Source organism: Chiloscyllium punctatum, chromosome 3, assembly GCF_047496795.1.
Source record: "Chiloscyllium punctatum isolate Juve2018m chromosome 3, sChiPun1.3, whole genome shotgun sequence".
Lineage (NCBI taxonomy): Eukaryota > Metazoa > Chordata > Chondrichthyes > Orectolobiformes > Hemiscylliidae > Chiloscyllium > Chiloscyllium punctatum.
This window is the reverse complement of record NC_092741.1, coordinates 68206875-68229835: the sequence shown is the minus strand read 5'-3', so window position 1 is coordinate 68229835 and position 22961 is coordinate 68206875. Positions and strand designations below refer to the sequence as shown.

The 22961-nt window shown below is 39.4% G+C and overlaps 1 protein-coding gene across 3 annotated transcripts in view; it reads right to left on the bottom strand.

Annotated features, from left to right (window-relative positions):
* Positions 1-2908: 2908 nt before the first annotated feature.
* faxcb (failed axon connections homolog, metaxin like GST domain containing b) overlaps positions 2909-22961 on the bottom strand; it is a 67384-nt gene continuing 47331 nt past the window's right edge. For all 3 annotated transcript variants that reach the window (XM_072554846.1, XM_072554843.1, XM_072554853.1), the window contains 3 exons: positions 15141-15358; positions 13261-13377; positions 2909-3929 (listed from right to left, as the gene is read on the bottom strand). In XM_072554846.1, coding sequence (XP_072410947.1) covers positions 3631-3929; positions 13261-13377; positions 15141-15358 — 634 coding nt within the window. In that variant the 3' untranslated portion in view covers positions 2909-3630. The remainder of the gene's footprint in view (positions 3930-13260; positions 13378-15140; positions 15359-22961) is intronic.

Here is a 22961-nt window from a genome sequence, read left to right as displayed (position 1 = left end):
GTATTCAGAAGTAATTGATTTCATTTCCAAAAATTTTCAGATTGAAATTTATTTGTAATAAACTACTGTACTGATTTTTCTCTTTCTTTTTGGGAAATATTTGTATTTGCAGTATTGTACCGGGTCTCATTAACAACATTGAGTTGGAAACAACAAATTCTGGAGATCACTGCAAGTCAGACAGCATCCATGGAGGCAGAGAAAGCTAATGTTTCAAGTCTAGAAGACTCTTCACCAGAGAGTATGGTTGATAGAATGGGCAAATCCCAAGCCAGTTAAAAAAAGTATGGATTTAAACAATCGATAAATATTTCCTCCTCCTTTCCAGCACCAAGACATAGTTGCCTAGATAATTGTTGGAAGCAATATCAGTGGATAGACACTTAATGTATTCATTTGACATTCTGTTGTTTGGTATTTCAGTGAAGTTATTGACCTATTTAAAGTAAATGGGTTAATGTCTGCAATAAAACTGGAGGTGGGACTATCTTAACCAAGGGTATGTTTACATTGTCTGTTCCCAGGCCTTGAAGTGCCAAAACACAGCTCACTGGTGTCAGAGGTTAATCTCACACCTCTGTCCACAGTTATATTAAATAAATTGGAAAGATATCACATGTACTTTCTCCACTTTAGGACACAAAACAATTAATAAAAACTGTAATATATCCATGTAACCATACAGCTTGCACTTTGGTGAGATGTTAAATTGAAGCCTCTGCCTGCCCTCTCAGCTTAGAGATTTCATGACACTATTCAAAAAGAACAATGGAAATTTCTCTAGCACCTGGAACAATAATTACACAGCCAAACAGGTTGTCACATATGATCCATGGCAAAGTCTCTACATTACAGCAGTGACCACATTTTGTAAGTACTTTAAAAAAATATTTTCGGACATTCAAAGGGCATGAAATGCATTACATGAAGGCAAGCTTTTTTTACTTTAGCCAGCTGCATTAAGAGAGAGACAGCCAAGCGAGTTTAGCAGCCTTAAAAATGATTAAGCCTGGAGATCTGGATGAGATGTATCCCAAGCTATGGAATGAGGCATGAAAGGAGATAGCAAGGGCTGTGGCAGTAAATTCCAAATCCTCTCTGGCCACAGCAAAGGAACCAGAGAACCCAGGGAGGCCAAATTTGTCTCATAATTTAGAAAGGGAGAAAGGAATCAACCAGGAAACTACAGGTTAGACAGTCAGTCTAGTTTTGATGGTGGGTACATTATTAGAAGGGGTTCTAAGGGACAAATATTTCCACATTTGAACTGATATAAATTAATCAACAATAGCATGAATTTAATGAGAAAAATTCGTGTTTGACAAATTTGGTCAAATTTTTCGGAACAATAACGTTTGAGTGTAAATGATGGTAAAGCATTTGATTTGGAATAAATGGATTTTAGTAAAGCTTTTGATAAAGTCACTCATGGTCAAGAAAATAAGATGTGAAGGTGCCGATGTTGGACTGGGGTAGACAAAGTTGAAAATTGCACACCAGATAATAGTCCACAGGTTTATTTGAAAGTACAAGCTAAGTACCTGACAAAAGAACAGTTCTCCAAAAGTTTATACTTCCAAATAAACCTGTTGGATTATAACCTGGTGTTGTGTGACTTTTAAAAAAGAAAATAAGAGTCCATGGGATCCATGGCAAAGTTGCACTTTGGATCAAAATTGGCTGAGAAGGTAAAAGCAGAGGGTGATGGTAGAGGGATGTTTCTGTGACTGGAAGTCTGTTTCCAGCATAGTTCTGCAGGATTTGGTGCTGGAGTTCTTGCTATTTGTTACTCAGTAATGATTTGGACTTAAATGTAGATAGTCTCATCAAGACGATGTCACCAAAATTGGTAGGGTGCTAAATAATGAGGATGATAGTCATTGCATGACAAAGTAGGTGGATATCAAGGGATTGGCCAGCCAACCAGGGCACTGGGAAGTGGAATTCAACATGGAACAGTCTGAGGCAATGCATTTGGGGAAGGCTAACAAGGCAAGGGGTCACACGGTGAATGATAGGATCCTGGAAAGTATTGATGATCAGATCTTCTTGGTGTGCACATCCATGGATCCCTGAAGGGAGCAGGCCTAGTAGATAAGATGGTTAAGCAGGCATGTGGTGTACTTGCCATGATTAGGTAAGGCTTAGAATACAAGAGCAAGGGGGTTATGCTCGAACTTTATAAAGCACTGATTAGATGATAAATGGAGTACTGTATGTCAGTCTCAGTCACCTCAATGCAAAGGATGTAATTGCAATGAAGAAACTGAAGAGGAGATTTACTCGAATATTGCCTAGTCTGGAGGGTCCAAGTTATGAAGTAAGTTTGGATAGACTGGGTTTGTTTTCCATGGAGCAGCAAAGGTGACAGAAGACTTGATAGAGATGTATAAGATTATGAGGCATATGGGTAAGATAGATCAGAAAACACATTTGCCATTAGTAGGGAGGTCAATAAATAGAGGTATAGATTTAATATATAAGTTACAAGGTTAAGAGAGAGTTGATAACTTTTTTTTTTACATGGATGGTGGTGGAAGTCTGGAATTTACCATCTGAAAGGGTGATTGAGTCAGGAACTCTTGTAAGATATAAGCAGTATTTAGATATTTACTTGTACTGCCATAATCTCCTACACAGTGGGCCAAAATGGGATCAGATCTTTGTTGACCAGTCTGAAAATTAGGGTCCGAAAGGCTTCTTTTTATGCTGTAAATCTCTTATTAGTCTATGAGTCAATTTAGTTTGAATTTTCTCACCTATGGACTTAAGAATTATGGCCACTTACACCTGAGTTAACAATGCAGTATGTATATATTCGCTGCTTCCAAGTATTTGAGTATTTACATTCAAAGAGAATGCTCCTTCTAAGTCCTCACCAGAGAAAAAATACATAACAAGGAAAACCATACAGGCAAATATGTATATTACAGAGTACATATTAAAAATAATTGTTCACTTCACACATAGGAAGATTCTATAAATGCAACACAGTTTAATATATAAAATCCCAGAAAACTGCTACATTATATTGTTCAATCCATTTGAATCTAACAGGTACATGAAATACACTGCCGCTTTCCGTGCACACTTAAAAAGTTATCTCATTGAATTGGCATTTATATAGGATATTCTGATGAAAGTGATTTATTATCAACTTATATTACAACAGACATCTCTGCATATTAAAGAACTTAACTGAGTCATCCTTGCGCCTTGCAATGAAGGCCTCACTTATACTGTGACAGGCCTTGACTTCCATAGATATCATAGTATGTTTAGATGTATGCAACTTTTAAATTATCTCAAATTAATGAAGGAGAGTAGCATGTTCTTGTAAGATAGCTGTAAAGAATTGCAATGTTACCTACTGTACCGTGACTATTATGACTAAATGTGCTGTTCTATTAGCTTTATTTAAGCATATGGTTCAGTTAATTACTACACACTTGATAGAAGTGTAAAGGAGTTTTTCTGTGATTCTAACTGGCATGGCAATATTATCACATTGGTCCAAATAACAATACCTGTACTGACGGATTCCTAGTGATCTCAAGACTAACTGTGAAAGGTGCAAAATTTGCAATAATGTATTTTTCTTCAACCTAGAAGTTTTTTTTTCACTCTTATTCATTTACCCAACTCATTGTCTGTGTACTCTTCCATCTCAACATCTGAATCAAAAAGTGAATGGCCGGTATAATCAGTGTCCGGAGTTTGGGAATAGGAGACACTGTTCTCAGTTACTTCTTCATCAAAAGTTTCTGTGCGAGAGTACAAGCTGAAGTCTTGTAGTGGTGTGGGAGTCAAACTGTCTTCACTAGACAGATCTTCATTGTCATATGAAGCATCATCACTCTCTTCAATCCATTCAGGCCAGAACTTCCTTTTAATCCTCTCACAGTACATGGCAAGGTTAACTAGCTCGTCTGAAAAAAAATTCAGAAAGATGCATATACAATTACCCTGTATCTTTTGAGTGTGTTGTGTTTCAGAACAACTTCTCAAAAGAATTTCAACATTAGCTTCTCTAGAATAACTTGATCTCCATACTTGCCAAGTATGGCAATGAGCAAACTTTGACTTAGGCTTAACTTTGACTCAGAATCAATCAAATTAATATCCAATTTTGTGGGCTTGTCATACGAGGAACAGGTAAGGACTCTGGGTCTGTACTCTGGTGTTTAAAAGAATGAACGGTGATCTCACTGAAATTTAGAGAACATTGAAAGGCCTGGTTAGAGTGGATGTGGAGAAGGTGAGACCTGAGGGCACAGACTCAGAGAGAAGGGACAACCCTTTAGAAATGAGATGAGGAGGAATTTCTTCAGCATGAAGATAGTTAATCTGTGGAAATCATTGCCAGAGAAAGCTGTTGAGGCCAAGTTATTGAATGTAATTAAGACAAAGATAGATAAGTTCTTGATTAGTAAGGGCTTCAACGATTATAGAGAGAAGGCAGGAGAATGGGGGTTAAGAAATACATCAGTTATGATCAAATAGTGGAGGAAACTCGATGGGCCAAATGACCTAATTCTGCTCCTGTATCTTATGGTCTATGGCATAAATCCCTGTTGGCTCCAAATATTTCACCAGATTAGAAATAATGACTATTTCCAGACATTACCAAGATCCAGGCTCACATGATGTAAGCAACCCCAGTTGCTGACCCCAGTCTCTCTCATCTCCTTATAATGAAAGATTCTACACTTACTTACCTGAGCAGATAGACACAGGGTATCACAGGCTTTTTATCTTTGGTAAAGACAATACTCCAGCATAGGCCCTAATACAAGACATTTCTTGGTCCGATAAGATGGGATTGTACTCCCCAAAGGTAAACAAACTGAATGAGGTCAACAAAATGCCCTGAGATAGATCTACGCTAGTTTCGGTCTAACACCCTGGTTAACTTCAAGGCCAAGAGCAGAAGTATCCACTAGCAACAGAGAACAACATCACTCTGCTTCATTCATCCAATCAGAGAATAATATTAGTTGCATTTTTCTTCTATATATTTTACTTGTGCATGGTACCACAAGCTTACTTCATTAATAAACTGCTGTAGATCACATGGTCATGACCCCATTGTTAGGTAATCTCTGCCTCTTGGATCAAGTCTTATACTGGCTTCAATCTTCACTTCTCGAGCACATAATCTAATCTAGCATCACAGTCCATCACTGGGAAAGTGCTATACTGTTTGAGGTGAGTTTTTCAGATGAGACATTAAATCGTTGCCTCACCTAACTTTGCAGATAAAAGGAATATGGCATATTTAAAGAGTTTTCCAGAGGTCAATATCTATTCATCAACTAACATCACTAAACAGGTAAGTGATTTCATGGCTGTTCATGAAATCTTGGTGTATATAAATTAACTCCTATGTGATGGAGAAGCAATGGTCTAACAGTATTATTGCTAGACTATTAATCTGACGGTAATGTTCTAGGAACCGGGGTTTGAATCCTGCCACACAGAATTTGAATTCAATCAAAATAAAAGTCAGGAATTAAGAGTCTAATGGTAACCATGAATCCATTGTTGATTGTTGTAAAAATCCATCTGGTTCACTAATGTGTTTTACAGAAGAAAATGACCATCCTTACCTGGTCTGGCCTATAGATGACTTCAGACCCACAGCAACATGGTTGACTCTTAAACTCCCATATGGGCAATTAGGGATAGGCAATAAATGCTGGACTAGCCAGTGATGCCCTCATTCTAGGAATGAATTATAGAAATGGTTCCCTACATTGTAATTGTGCATACATTTTCAAGAGCATTTATTCAGCTGTAAAGTGGTTTAAGGTTTAGAACATGGTGAGATTGTGAAGAGATGCTTTTTTTAAATAGACATTTTTTCTTCTTTCTGTCAGTAGCTTTATTGGCTAAACAACGAGAATAGGGTATGGAATAAAGCCAACCCCCTATTTAATCCTCATGCCACAATGGAAGTTTGTGCAGGCCTGCCTCCTCTTGTTACTCCACATATGTGTGAAATTTGTTACCCTCAATCTTTACAGAACTAATTTCCTCCCTCAAATGGAGAGGGAAGGCAATGAGCTGTTGTGGCTCCTTGTCATTTCTTCCTTCTTTCTAAACATATGTTAGCCTCTTAAAGGCTGTATTGAGGGGAATAGGCAAGAAAACTGAATGAGGAAAACCACCCGACAAAATTTGCCAGCTGCCAAGCTAGATGTGATTCTAAAGTAAGTGCATGAGCTTTGACCTGTTCGATACTTTAATTTTGAATACTTCTGTAGATGTTCTCATGGCCTCCGTGCTCTAAGGAGGATAATCTTAATTTTCTATTCTGACTAAAATCTTTCATTCCTAATACAACCTTGTAAAATGTCTCTGTACTCTCCTCTAGGGTAGACCTTTATTGCTTTAATTGGTGAGCAAATAGACCTGAAAAACTCGAATGGGTCACTTACCAATAGCCTCTGGACTGGGCTGACCAATGATTATTTTCAGTACACATCTAAAAGCTGTGCTCAGTTGTTGGAGAAGTTTGTAAAGAAAGGTAGCACTCCAAATCTCTCTTGGTGATGTAGTTTTGGGGAAAAAACTTTGCAAAGTTTCAAATATCAGAATGTTTTGCATCTGAATCTGAAGTCTGGTCTGAAGTTTTTCAATGTGAACTCATCAACAAGAAACTGGATAAAGTCACCTCATTCTACCCTTTTAGTTTGGCTGCATAATCCAAGTTATAATTGCTTTGAGGAGCTATGTTGTGTGTTTCATCCTGTCTGTGTAGCAATGGGTGAGTGTGCTGGATTTAAGGGGGATATAATTTGATTTGCACAGCAGCTTAGTTGATGGCTAGTTGTTTGTAGAATGTGCTTGCCTGTACTAAAAATGCTATTCTTTAGTTTATTCAGAAGAGATTGTGGGCGGCACAGTGGCACAGTGGTCAGCACTGCTGCCTCACAGCGCCAGAGACCCGGGTTCGATTCCCGCCTCAGGCAACTGCCTGTGTGGAGTTTGCACGTTCTCCCCGTGTCTGCGTGGGTTTCCTCCGGGTGCTCCGGTTTCCTCCCACAGTCCAAAGATGTGCAGGGCAGGTGAATTGGCCATGCTAAATTGCCCGTAGTGTTAGGTAAGAGGTAAATGTAGGGGTATGGGTGGGTTGCGGGTCGGTGTGGACTTGTTGGGCTGAAGGGCCTGTTTCCACACTGTAAAGTAATCTAATCTAAGATTTTCACCAGGCTTATGTCTGGTTAACAGTAATAAAAAGAAATAAACTGACCATTTTTGATGACTGAATAAGATATTCACACTTTTAACAAGGCTCTTGATTTCCAGTGCACTCAACCCACCAGAGTCTTAACAGGTATCTTAATTGAAACTGCTCTTTTCTCCTTTAAGCTTTGCTTTGTTTATCAATTATTTTAAATCTGTCCCCTTTTGCTTCACCAGTGGGAATGGTTTATTCCCATCTACTCTGGCCAGTCCCCTCATAATTTTGAATACCTCTAACAACTCTGCTTTCAACCTTCTTTTCTGCAATAAAAACACTCTCCGCATTCACTCCCCATTCCTGGAACCAATCTCGTGAATCACTTCTGTTGCATTGTGACTCATGGTCAGATACCTTGAAGCGACATGCTCATGACATTATTATTACATCATATCATGTGACCTGTGGGTGTATTGCTATTGGGTATAAAGATGTCAGGCTCCGTCTTAACTCAGACCACTTGAAACATGACATGCTATTAAAAGCACACTGTTCTTTTAAACTGATAACCACCTATCAGCCCAACAATTAGAATGTGCCTGCATATGTAATATTTGTATAATAATAGATAGTATTAAATTAATGTATGAAACGTCTGTTAATATCTTCAATACCATATTATCCATGCCCAATTTCTTTCAAGATAATGGATAGCATAAGCATTGCAGCATCAGGTAAGATAACCTGTGCTGGAGGCAAAAACCACATTATTTCTTTCGCCTTCACATTCTTCCTAAAGTGGTGTCCAGAGTTGAAAGCAATATTCCAGTTGATGGACCTTACATTGACAGGGAATAGCAGACCCTGCCCACTAGGACCAAAGGTCAACCTACCCCACAGGCATTTCACTACCATCAGGCTTTTAATTGGATTGAGCTGGAGTCTCTGCCCTACAGAGAGGAAATCCTGCCTCTGGCAGTTGCCAATCAATCAATCAATCAGCCATGCCGACAAGAGCAGTGAAGAAGATGGTGCCATTAGGCCCAGGGTTCCATCTCAGCAAGGCAGACCCCAGCAAGTGGATTCGGGACAGGGATCCATAGGGCCATGGAGGGGTGAAGGCAAACGTGGGGGAGGAAAGGAAATATCTCAGTTTATTTGTAAAATAATCAGAAAGGAAAGAACATCCTCAGGGTGGATTTTTCCTTTTGTCACAATTATCTCCTTACTGTGAGAGTTATCTGGTTGCATAGAGCTGTTGGAATTAAGGCACTATCTTAAAAATATATAACATCACTTTAATAATGCATTTTATTAATAATTTATAAAATACATTAAATGAAAATACCTGTACACCTTATGATTGCTACTAATATATTCTTTTTCTCAACCATTTGTTAGTAGAGCTAATCTATAATTTACAAAGATCACTGTCAGTCAATCAGTGTGCAAAAGGAGAACATTTATATGAAAGCTGTTTAAAGCAAGGGAGAAAAGCAAAGATATTTTACCCATAGCGCCACCTTATAGCCACATTGAGAATTTCATGATAGAGTAACTGCTTGCTATGACTTAGTATTACCACTTGAGGTCACTTTCTTTTCAAAATACCAAAGGCTTCACTTCCAACAAATTTCTCATAAGTTTCAATTGAAGCCCATGATCAAAGTCCAGTTTCTTTTCAGTGCAAAAGATTGAAAAAAGTTGGATGCAAGTGATCTATGCGTATTTTTATACTAAGTCAGAATCTCCCTGACTCTTTAAAGTGGTTCCATGAAAATGCTCTTGAAATCCTCATCAGTTTACAACCACATTCCTATCCCATGCAAAATCGCTAAACAGAGGCCGGTATCCCGTCACCAAGTCAGCCTTTATATACTTCTGCACAGTCAGTCCCTGAACTAAGGAGATTCTGAATCCTTTGTTCATATTGGTCAGCCAGGGCTTCCTGATTGACCCAGGTTAACTCTACTGCGAATCCTCTTGCAAGGATGCCTGCCTTGAAGAAGTTTTCCTCCTCTCTCTACAAGAATCTCAGGGAGTCCCTCTCCCACTGCTATGCCCAAGTAATTTCCTCTGCCCTGAAGCTCTTCAACCATGTCCTGAAACAAACTCACTACCACAGCCACATTTGCTTCCTCAGTGCCTGCCTCATTGCACCTTCCCCCACCTCACCCCAATTCCAAACTTCCAGCTCAGCACTGTCCCCATGACTTGTCCTACCTGCCTATCTTCTTTTCCACCTATCCACTCCATCCTCCCCCCGCCCCCGACCTATCACCTTCATCCCCTCTCCTACTCACCTATTGTACTCTATGCTACTTTCTCCCCACCTCCACTCTCCTCGAGCTTATCTCTCCACGCTTCAGGCTCTCTACCTTTATTCCTGATGAAGGGCTTTTGCCCAAAACATCGATTTTACTGCTCCTCGGATGCTGCCTTAACTGCTGTGCTCTTCCAGCACCACTAATCCAGAACCAGGTTAACAACCTCAATCAAGGATCTCATCATCAATAAGATCTACCTGGTTCCAATCACTACAACATGCAACAGCAAGTTTCCTGAATTTACATCACTGCTGTGAGGCCTTAAAATTACACCAATGATATCAGACAGAACAGGGCCCAAAGTCATACTTCTGCTATTCGGTGTGATTATTTCTTAGCTTTGGGTTTCTCATCACTGAGATCCCTACCATGTATTTTCTATATCTTATGAGGTATCTTTATGACGCAATAATTATCTATTTTAAAATGTAAAGAATTATATAATCTTTTTCTTAAAACAACAAATCTCTATTTATTTGAATGACTTGAATGTCATGACATAACACGTTCGGCTTCTTCATTCAAGGTTATGAACCGAGTGTGGGAAAGTGGGACTACTTTAGATTGTACTATAATTTTGATGAGTGAGACTCCTTGGGCCGAAGGGCCTTTTCTGTAAAGTATGAGTGTATGTTGTAGTTACATTTGCTGACAACACCAAGATAGGTTAAAAATGTAAGCTGTCAGCAGGAGGTAAAGGTCCTAAAAAGGGATACAATTAAATGTATCACAAATGTATACTTACCTATTCCGTAAAGAAAACTAATCTGTCTTTAAAATAGACACACGAAATCAACCAAAATATCTCCCCCCAAAAAAACACACAAAATCTCTCTTGTGGATTAAACTATAGCTGAATTAGACAATCAAACCATATTATAGGCAATTATAAAGGACCATTAAATAATTCAAAAATGCTAAAATTGTTTATTGAACCCTCAATCGTTATGGTTCAAACATTATGAAGAAACACCGTTTCTGCAGTGTTGACCAGAGACAGAGGGACATCACAATGAATTCAGGTATAATTGACTTTGCTGTTTGGACAATGATATATAACTAATGACTAATGTTTGAACATTTTTTTAGACTGATTCTGATAAAATAGGGCTGAGGACATGAGAGGAGAAATATCTGAACAGCAGAAGAGAGACACCTTGAAACTTAAACTGCTTCTCAACAGAGAGACAGAGGAAGGCATCAAAGTCAAAGACAGAACCCAGGAAAGGACTGTTGTACTGAACCAGGGTGCAAAAAGCTCACCCTGCAGGACAATAAAAGTGAAAAACGGAGCCTTCACTAACTCCCTGAATTTGTTCTGCATACCGTGTACACCTGTGTACACTTCAAACTGTTCAACTCCAGGAGATTATCACATCTGCCGAATCTGACTTTATTTCGATACATTCACTTCAGAAAGAACATCTTCAAGTGACCTGCACCTGCAATAATATCATTTGTTATTTTTATCCTTACTTACTTTATATCTGTATTTTGGATAATAATTATTTGGGTAGGGATGGGATAGATGGGATAGATGGAAACTCAGTGGTAACATCACAGGCTGAATATCCAGTGGCTTAGAAGAAATTATCTGGTTCAAATCCCATCAAAACAGTGGTGGAAAATAAATTAAATTTAAAAATCTGAAATTGAAAGTTTGCCTTAGTTATGACGACCAGGAAACTATCATCAATTTTCATAAGTACCCATCTGGTTCATGAATGTTCTTTAAATGAAGAAATCCACTGACATAGCCTATCAAACTATTCAATTCAAAGACAATTAGGGAGAAGCCATAAATATTCATCTTAGCTATGATGCCCACATCCCATGAAATGCAAAGGGTTTTTCTACCAAATAAAAAAAATTTTACCATTTCTCCATAAGTAACTTTCATCAATACTTATGTGTAATAAACTAACCTTTAATCTTGTTTAAAACTTTAAACCATAAAGTTTTGCTGAGGATTACTTTTAAGATGAAACAAAGATTAAAAGGCTGCATTCTTAGTTCACAGACTTGCTATCTGACCATGACAAGTATGTTGGATGGATGGAGTACAATGGAGTTTATGCGCACCCCACCTTGCAGTCTCCCTCTCTTCTACTCATTTGGAGTCTGTCCACTCCCACCAAGTTGCAGTCTCCCCCTCAATTCTTGCAGTCACATTCTCTAGCCATCCCTTTGCAGCCTTCTTCTCTCTCATCTTCCATCCTTTGCAATCTTCCTCTCCCCAACCCCTTGCAGCATTGCACCCTGTTCCTTGCATCTTCCTTTGAACCCATGCTCCTCCAGCTGTCACAGTCAAGGCCCCAGCCCCATGAACCCTAGCAAAAGTCTTCCTGGCCTGCTCACTTACTTCTTTTTAATCTCACTCGCTGCTTCTCCAATCACATCCTAGTTCTCCTCTATCTTTACTTCTGATATGCTAATGACAGAATCGATCAGCACCACGAGAGGCGAGAACCAATCTGTGATTGGAAGAGAAATCTCTCAAGGATTTTGCTCCTTCCACAAGCAAAGTCACATTTTATCCCACTGGTTGCCCCAATGATTGAATTTTTCCAGGGAAACTTGGGGACAAATTCATCCATCATCCCAATGACATTGTTCATTGAATTCTGATGCAGAGGTATCTAGACATCCCGATGCATGAATAATAAAAAGCTAATATGCAGGTTCAGCAAGTGATTAGGAAGGCAATTGGAATGTTAGTATTTATTTTTAAGGGGGATGGAATGAGCTGGGAACTTTCACTGCAGCTATACAGAGTTTGGTGAGATCACATGTAGGGTACTGTATATAGTTTTGGTCCCCTTACTTGATCAAAGATATAATTACATGAGAAGCCATTTAGAGAAAGTGCATTTGATTCATTCCTCATTGAAGAAATAATCTTATGAAGAAACTTTACATTCATTGGAGATTAGATTTGTATCTCAGGCCTGCCTCAGTGCTGTAGCAAGGCTCAATACAAGCTAGAAAAGCAACATCTCATCTTCCATGCAGAGACACTACAACCTTCAAGTCTCAATGTTGAGTTTAACAATTTTAGAGCATGAAAATGTCTATCACCCACCCCTACAGCCCAGGTCCTGTCATGATATGAGTTGCTTTCAGCATAGCCAACTCATTTTCAACTACCGATACCCTCCATGATCATCTATCTAGCTTCACTCCATCTCTGGCTTACTATCAACAGTCCAGTTGTCTGCCTACCTTTTATTTTCTTTCTCAGTTTGGGCTCCATCTCCACTTGTTCACCCACACTTCCCATCCCTCCCAACCCCTGCCAACCACGTCATCAGTATAAATACCATCTTTTCCAAGCTGCTATTAGTGATGAAAAAGGGTCACTGGACTTGAAATTTAACTTTGATTTCTCTCCACAGATGTTGCCAGATCTGCTGAATTTCTCCAGCAATTTCTGTTTCTGTTTTGTTTCTTTTTCATTGAATTTATTCAAGGTTGAGCGACAATTTTTTGATAGACAAAGGAGGCAAGGATTAACAAGTGGAGACTGGAAAATGGAATTGTGACCACAACTATAATCATCTTGGGTGCCAGAGCAGGCTGTAAGGGTCAAAAGCCCTATTGCTATTCCTAAGTGCTCTATGTTCCTATGTCCCTATGATGATATGCAGCTTCATGCTTTAAATGACATGGAAAAGAGTGAGTTCAACAGAGAAAGGAAAATTTGCTTAAGTTGTGGAGATCATTCCTATAACTTTTATAACTTCTTACCTTTGATCAGCCTTTCTGGCCTGGTTCCTGGCAGTGTCCACATGGCCTGAGCCAACTGCCCAAACACAGCAGCATCCACTGTGGAAGGCCTTGGACCCATAATGTACTTTTTATCACCTGAAAACATTAGACCAGATCAATTTGGATTTGTTTTGTGCTTCCTTCCCACTTTCTCCCACCCTGCTTTCTTCCAAACTCCATCCTTAAAGACTCCTTTCTTAGAAAAGTAGATAGAAACAGGCTTATTCACAGACCATTTTGGTAATCTCACTCTTGAACGAGTGATTGCAAAACATTTAAAGGCAGTGCAGACTGATTGTCTTTTTAAGTATTCTCTCCTTCTACATTCTGCATATTCAATCTTTGTCAGACTTTTATACAAAAATGCAAACGAAAACAAAACTTAGGTCTACACATTGCTTTAAATTAATATTACAAAAATAGAGTAAACAGTATATTTTTGATTAGTATATACACTATACTTGTCAATTATTATTCTCACTCATACACATATCATGGATACATTACACTATTGTGGAATACCTTTATAGAATAACCCACATTTTAACTAATCAATATACTGTACTTAACTGACCAATAAAATCAGTGTATTGTGCTGTAAAGCAGATATTAGACAGCAATACATGTCACGAGAATATTGTAATGTAATATCCAGTAAATTAAGCTACTTCCTGTCCAGTTGTACATTGTATTACACAGCAGTATTAGCATACTATGATGCATGAACTGTAACACTGCTATACTGTGGTGCTATTGGGTCTTAGCAAAGGGTGCTTAGGGAGCTGTTAGAATAATTTCCCAATATATATTGTCAAGATAGGCTGTAAGAGTTGAGAGTGCAGTGGAGGCCGGGACGCTAAATGTCTTCAAGACAGAGATTGATAGATTCTTGTTGTCTGGGGAATTAAGGGCTACGGGGAGAATGCGGGTAAGTGGAGTTGAAGTGCCCAGCAGCCATGATCGAATGGCGGAGTGGACTCGATGGGCCGAATGGCCTTACTTCCACTCCTATGTCTTATGGTCTTATGGTCTAAGATTAAAATCACACACAACCATTTTCAGTCCATGCAGTTTGAAATCTAGTGACTGACTTTAATTGAGCCAATCCTGCAAACAAATCAATTACATCAAATCAAATCATTTATTTCTATTGCTCATAATAATTCTTACTTATCATTATCATCAGTGCCTTTCTCACAATTACTTGATTTTAATTTTGATGCAGTACTTTTTGACTGTCGCTAAGGGTTGGATTTTAAACTGTGCAGCATATAACATCACAAATACAATGAAAAGATTCCACATTTTTGTCCTCCACTTTCACTGTAATCACAGCTGAACAACTGGAGACATTACCCCTCAGTAATGAGTGCCTCCAGCAGGTAAGATTTTTCTCTATTCCTGTCGTGAGGCAAATATTGATTGAACTGTGCCTTGTGATATTTATATCCCATGTGTTAAAACATTTATAGGAAAACAAATAATAGACCATTCAACCCATTAAGCATTTATTATTAGGCTTAGTTATCACCATTGGAATCACCCCTCCCCAACTAGTTAAACTCAAATTTAACCTATTTTTCAACCTATTTTAACAAAGTCATTAATCTATTTAAAATTTTATAATTCAGATAACATTAAAGTAGCCTGCCAAGGAATAACGCCTAAAGCTAGGTAATAGACGTTTTTGATTAGTACTAAGATTCACGTATAACAAATTGAAGGAAAGGGTCTGAAATGGGGTAACACTGTTTCTCTTAATGAAGAGTGATAAACAATGGAGATGCGGGTTGTATTCAAACAAGGATTATGACTGTGAAACATACAGCACATCACAGCAAAATAAGCTTTCATCTCACCTAAAATCACAGAAAGTGATCGCATATCCTTCTCCATTAAGGTATATATTTCTTCCTTTGAAAAGCGACCAATACCTTGACCGTACATTTCCCGTTTAACAATTCCTCTTGTTAGGTGACACAGTATCCATTTCAGGAAACCACTGAATGGACCTGAGACAGACAGTATTTTTCTGGTCTCATGGAGGTTGTCAATCCACTGACAGTATACTATGGCCCTGTAATATAAAAAATAGATAGTGTAACATTCACAAAACAGCCCTTTAAACCTGACTTTCATGCATGGATGTGACAACGTATATTCAGTAGCAAAGACAAGCACATCTCTTGTTTCCCTCCTGCATTCATCTGCACTGGAAATGGGAAGTTGGCAACACAGTAACAGTGGAAGTGAAAGGATCAAACATCAATGGATTTTGGCCCATCAGCAGTTTCAGCAAGCAACTTCCCCCAGATTACAGACAGAGTGATTTAAACAGACAAATCTTGTTGACAAATAAATTTTGGCAAAACCTGTATACTTTCTTTAAAAAAATGAAACTTCATTTTGAAACTCAAATAGGATTCTGATGATGTTTACATAATTTGAAATTTTACCACAGGCAATTTTGAAGATTCGGAGTAAATTTCCCAGGTTACTTTCTCTGTTCAGCATGTCATGGGTCAAAATCTAATTTGAATGTGATAACAATGCATGATCCATGCAGCATTGTATTAATCTGGAGCTGAACTGTTTGTGCACTGGTAGATGAGCCACAGTGGTGCCCGATCCTACGCCCAATATTTGTATCTTTGATAGGAAAACAGGCTGTTACCGCCATAAAATAGCTGTACAGCTGAAATGACAAAGTGACAAAATCTCTCTCCAACACCAGCTATTAATTTTGTGACGCCTTTTAATATAATCTCCATTGGCTGTAAACATACAGTAATAAATGATGACATGAAATTTAAATTCTAAGGTTGCCTGCAAACAGGCTCCAAATTCTAGGCAGCTTCAGTATGCTGCTCTTGACAGAGCTTTGTAATGAAACAATAAGCTGTCATTGTGATAGAAAACTAAATGTATGAGCCTCAGCTAATATCAACTGTGGCAACTGAGGAACCACAAAGATAAAAAAAAACATAATTGGAGTTGTGTACAGACTTCCTAACAGTGGTCAGGAGCAGGCACGCAACATGTACCGGGAAATAGAGAAGGCATGTCAGAAAGGCAAGGTCACGGTGATCATGGGAGACTTCAATATGCAGGTGGACTGGGTAAATAATGTTGCCAGTGGATCCAAAGAGAGGGAATTCATGGAATGCTTACAGGATGGCTTGTTGGAACAGCTTGTCATGGAGCCCACAAGGGAGCAGGCTATTCTGGACCTAGTGCTTTGCAATGAACCAGACTTTATAAAAGATCTTAAAGTAAGGGAACCCTTATGAAGCAGCGATCATAATATGGTAGAGTTCAGTCTGCAGTTTGAAAGAGAGAAGGAAAAATCGGATGTAATGGTGTTACAGTTAAATAAAGGTAATTATGAGGGCATGAGAGCGGAACTGACAAAAATAGACTGGAAGCAGAGGCTTGCGGGGAAGACAGTAGAGCAAAAATGGCAGGAGTTTGTGGGTATAATTAAGGACACTGTACAGCGGTTCATCCCCAAGAAAAGAAAGATTATCCAGGGAGGGATTAGACAGCCATGGCTGACAAAGGAAGTCAGGAAATGTATTAAAGAAAAAGAGAGATCCTATAAAGTGGCCAAGAGCAGTGGGAAATCAGAAGATTGGGAAGGCTACAAAAACAAACAGAGGATAACAAAGAGTAATAAGAAAGGAGAGGATCAAATATGAAGGTAGGCTAGCCAGTAATATTAGAAACGATAGTAAAAGTTTCTTTCAATACATAAGAAACAAACGACAGACAAAAGTAGACATTGGGCCACTTCAAACTGATGCTGGAAGCCTAGTGATGGGAGATAAGGAAATAGCAGGAGAACTTAACAAGTACTTTGCGTCAGTTTTCATAGTGGAAGACAGGAGTAATATCCCAACAATTAAAGGGAGTCAGGAGGCTGAGTTGAGTATGGTTGTCATTACAAAAGAGATAGTGCTAGAAAAGCTAAAAACTCTTAAAATTGATAAATCCCCTGGCCCCGATGGGATACATCCTAGAGTTCTGAGAGAGGTGGCTGAGGAAATAACGGAGGCATTGGTTGAGATCTTTCAAGAGTCACTGGAGTCACAGAAAGTTCCGGATGATTGGAAGATCGCGGTTGTAACCCCATTGTTCAAGAAAGGATCAAGACAAAAGATGGAAAATTATAGGCCAATTAGCCTAACCTCGGTTGTTGGTAAAATTCTAGAATCCATCATTAAGGATGAGGTTTCTAAATTCTTAGAAGAGCAGAGTCTGATTAGAACAAGTCAACATGGATTTAGTAAGGGGAGGTCATGCCTGACAAACCTGTTGGTATTCTTTGAAGAGGTGACAAGTAGGTTAGACCAGGGAAACCCAGTGGATGTGGTCTATCTAGAATTCCAAAAGGCCTTTGATAAGGTGCCACACGGGAGGCTGCTGAGCAAGGTGAGGGCCCATGGTGTTCGAGGTGAGCTACTGGGATGGATTGAGGATTGGCTGTCTGACAGAAGGCAGAGAGTTGGGATAAAAGGTTCTTTTTCAGAATGGCAGCCGGTGATGAGCGGTGTCCCACAGGGTTCAGTGTTGGGGCCACAGCTGTTTGCATTATATATTAATGATCTGGATGAAGGGACTGGGGGCATTCTAGCGAAGTTTGCCGATGATACGAAGTTAGGTGGACAGGCAGGTAGTACTGAGGAAGTGGGGAGGCTGCAGAAGGATCTAGACAGTTTGGGAGAGTGGTCCAGGAAATGGCTGATGGAATTCAACGTGAACAAATGCGAGGTCTTGCACTTTGGCAAAAAGAATAAAAGCACAGACTACTTTCTAAACGGTGAGAAAATTCGTAAAGCCAAAGTCCAAAGGGATCTGGGAGTGCTAGTCGAGGATTCTCTAAAGGTCAACATGCAGGTTGAGTCTGTGATTAAGAAAGCGAATGCAATGTTGTCACTTATCTCAAGAGGGTTGGAATATAAAAACACCATTGTGCTACTGAGACTTTACAAAGCTCTGGTTAGGCCCCATTTGGAGTACTGTGTCCAGTTTTGGTCCCCACACCTCAGGAAGGACATACTGGCACTGGAACGTGTCCAGCGGAGATTCACACGGATGATCCCTGGAATGATAGGCCTAATATATGAGGAACGGCTGAGGATCTTGGGATTGTTTTCATTGGAGTTTAGAAGATTAAGGGGAGAGTTAATAGAGACGTACAAGATAATACATGGCTTGGAAAGGGTGGATGCTAGGAAATTGTTTCCGTTAGGTGAGGAGACTAGGATCCGTGGACACAGCCTTAGAATTAGAGGGGGTCAATTCAGAACAGAAATGTGGAGACATTTCTTCAGCCAGAGAGTGGTGGGCCTGTGGAATTCATTGCCGCAGAGTGCAGTGGAGGCCGGGACGCTAAATGTCTTCAAGACAGAGATTGATAGATTCTTGTTGTCTCGGGGAATTAAGGGCTACGGGGAGAATGCGGGTAAGTGGAGTTGAAGTGCCCAGCAGCCATGATCGAATGGCGGAGTGGACTCGATGGGCCGAATGGCCTTACTTCCACTCCTATGTCTTATGGTCTTATGGTCTAAGATTAAAATCACACACAACCATTTTCAGTCCATGCAGTTTGAAATCTAGTGACTGACTTTAATTGAGCCAATCCTGCAAACAAATCAATTACATCAAATCAAATCATTTATTTCTATTGCTCATAATAATTCTTACTTATCATTATCATCAGTGCCTTTCTCACAATTACTTGATTTTAATTTTGATGCAGTACTGTTTGACTGTCGCTAAGGGTTGAATTTTAAACTGTGCAGCATATAACATCACAAATACAATGAAAAGATTCCACATTTTTGTCCTCCACATTCACTGTAGTCACAGCTGAACAACTGGAGACATTACCCTCAGTAATGAGTGCCTCCAACAGGTAAGATTTTTCTCTATTCCTGTCGCGAGGCAAATATTGATTGAACTGTGCCTTGTGATATTTATATCCCATGTGTTAAAACATTTATAGGAAAACAAATAATAGACCATTCAACCCATTAAGCATTTATTATTAGGCTTAGTTATCACCATTGGAATCACCCCTCCCCAACTAGTTAAACTCAAGTTTAACCTATTTTTCAACCTATTTTAATAAAGTCATTTATCTATTTAAAATTTTATAATTCAGATAACATTAAAGTAGCCTGCCAAGGAATAACGCCTAAAGCTAGGTAATAGAACCAAGAATTTTGACGTTTTTGATTGGAGAACTAAGCAATTTTCCTGAGTGTCAATTGTGTTTCTGGAAGCATTTCATGTCCTCAGACTTTGAGCAAGTAATGTTGAATAGTTTTATAGTTTAAAATGACTATTGTACATTCTTGTTATCCAAACTGTTGTCAATTTTGTCATCTTGATCTACAAGTGATACAGAGTCAATAATAAAGCTCCAGTCAATGATGACACTAATGGTGCTTCTGAATGTCAGTGATTGACTGAATATGATGAGGCTGACAACCAGATGGAAGGCAAAAAACTTTGAAAGGAGAACTGATTGAATTGCACTGTCTCATATGTTTTGCATGGTAACCCGTGGATTGTTTCATGGTTCAGGTTTTTACCTTCTGAAAGTTGTGATATACACAAAGATCAGCAAATCTGAAATTGTGGTAAGTAGATCACAGATGCTGGTGATTTGTCTTTCTATTATTTCAATGAAAATTTAGATTATAAAAATGGAACAATTCAGAGGAAACATAATGTAAAATAACAGAGTATTTGCAGATGAAAATGATCCCTCCTCCGAGCCCCATTCCTTACAATTTCACTGTCTCACAGCATCTCTGGCTGCTGTTCCAAGAGGTGGAAGTCAACTCCCAGTGGGAATCCTCACAACATCTTTGCAGAGTCAGACATTCCCTCCCACTGTAATGTTCTATCCCAGGGATGGCAACAGGACCAAGCAGGAGATGCAGTGGTAATGAATTTTCAGATCAGTTCCTAGCAACAGACAAAGGAAATGCCAAAATCTTGCATAAAATCTCCACTGAGGTATAGTGGGACAATGGGGACATTTGGGTATGAATGGAAAGAATGGGAATGTTCAAGTCAGTTTTAAAAATGATAAGCCAGAATAAAATGTGGAGAGAATAGGAAGAATAAATTGCAAATATTAATTGAGGGAAGAATAGAATGAGGAATGTGTAATAATTAACTGGGAGACTGTATTGGAAGATGACAATGCCAGAATAAAATATAGGTTAGAGAGGAAAATTACTAATGTGCAGTTACTTTACCTGGAAAAAAATTGTATGCAGTCAGATGGCAGTAGAAATATATCTGCGCAGCAAAATTGGTCAGCTACTTCCTGCTGTAGGTAGTTTTTAGTGGGAAAGAAAATGGAACTCCTGGCAATGGTGCTGCTGACAATCCCTCACTATCAAGAATAGGGACAGAGAGAGACATTAAGGTCAGTGGTGGCTTTCCCTCCCATTTCAATCCTTTAACAATGGTACAGTGGAGCTGCCTTTTCACGGCTTAGTTACATGGCAATTTTTAAACATTCATGCACAGGATGTAGGCATTGCTGGCTGGGCCAGGTTTTATTACCCATTCATAGTATCTCCTTAAGATGTTGATATTGAGCTGAAAGTGAGAACTGCAGATGCTGGAGATCAGAGCTGAAAATGTGTTGCTGGAAAAGCGCAGGTCAGACAGCATCCAAGGAGCAGGGGAATCGACGTTTCAGGCATCAGCCCTTCTTCAGGGTTGATATTGAGCTGCCTTCTTAATTGCTGCAGCCCATGTCTGAGTGACTTCATTACATGGAGTGAATCGAGTTGGCTGAAGACGGACATCTGCGATGCTTGGCACGAGATGGGTCATCTACTCTGCGTTTCTAGCTGAAGATTATTCGGAATGTTGTAGCTTTACCTTTTGCATTGATGTGCTGTGCTCCCCTATCATTGATGATGTGGACATTTTTGGAGGCTCTTCCTCCAATGAGTTGTTTAATTGAGCATTTCTATTCATGATATTGTGGTCATGCTGATCAGTGAATGTGCACCTTTATCAGTGTCAATGAAGGTGGGACACCTGCTAAAATAAGGGAGAACTTGTCATTGACAAGTTGCTGAAAATGATAGCTGACAAATCAAGAAGAGTGAATACTTCCCCCTTTCCCACTAGCTGATGTAGGAGATTTGCCTAAAAATAGCTTGTGAATCCTGCTCTTGTCAGGTTTTTGTTGCTGTGGTGTACAATATTGGAAAAGGCTTCCTTGCGGTGTGCAATTATTTTTCATCATGATAAACACTTGCAATAAAAGGAAATAAGAATGTACTAAAAAAAAGTAGAGTAAACATGTTAAACAAATTCAATGTGGTTATGCTGCACTGATTCACATCAGCAATGCTTTGATTTAGTTCATCCTGCAATAACCCATATTCAAGGTGCTCTAGTGTCATTCATCCAGTTGTGACCAATGGTACCTATATTTTAATGTTGCTCATTCTGCACTGACCCACATTCATGACACTTGGAAGTCAGATTAAAAGAACTGAAGTTCTTTTAAGAAAGCAAGTAGGAATGATAAAAGGTTACTTAGTGCTTTTAGACCTTTATCATCAAGGTGCATAACAAAGACCAAATCATTACTTCAATATCATGTTTCTATCTGTTCCCTCTGAACCAGGGATTTGAAAAATTAATACAATTGATACTGAGGGCAAACTTGAAAGTGACATGTATTTAGATACCACATGCTTTTGACTTTGTTCCACTTCAAGCTTCAAAACAACACGCGAGCCCCAGGTGGACAGGGGATGCATTTCAATGATATTCACAAACCTCACTAGCGAAGTGCAGCACTCCCACCAGCACCTGCCCCAAGATCATCCAAAATGGAGGAGGAACATCTGAGAAGACATCGAGCACCTCAAGACTTGCCATTGGGTAAAAGCAGAAGCTAGGCGCAAACAGCGAAAGGGGTGCGCAGCTATACCAATATCCCACCCACCCCACACCATGACCACCACCTGCCCCAAGTGTAACAGAACCTGTGGTAGCTGCATCAGTCTGTACAGCCACCTATGGACTCACCCTGAGAGTGGAAGAGAGACATTCTTGTCTGCGAGTGATAGCCAATGATGATGATGATAATGAAGACAAGGATTTCAATCCAAGTGCCGTGATGATACTGAAGATTCCACAACATGCAATCAATGCCTCACATCTACTTTGTGTTCCCTCATTACTTTTATATTTCACAATATTACCCTAATTATATAGATATTATAATACCTCAAAACTTGCTGACTGTGACCTTATAACTGGCCAACTTATTGTCACTCCCTTTTTTTAACACCTTGCATCAATTATCATGTTGAAAAGTTGAAGGACCTGTGGCAGCAACAACTTTTTAATCAAATCTCGTCCATTATTTAAAAAGACAGACGGTCAACTCCTTTCATGCTTTACGCCAAACTTAGTTTTCGAGCAAGGAGAAAGGGAGGACTGCAGATGCTGGAGATCAGAGTCAAGAAGAACGTTACTGGAAAAGCACAGCCAGTCAGGCAGCATTGGAGGAGCAGGAGAGTCGACATTTCAAGCACGTTCCTGGATAAAGAGCTTATGCTTGAAACGTCGATTCTCTTGCTCCTTGGATGCTGCCTGACCGGCTGTGCTTTTCCAGCAACACACTT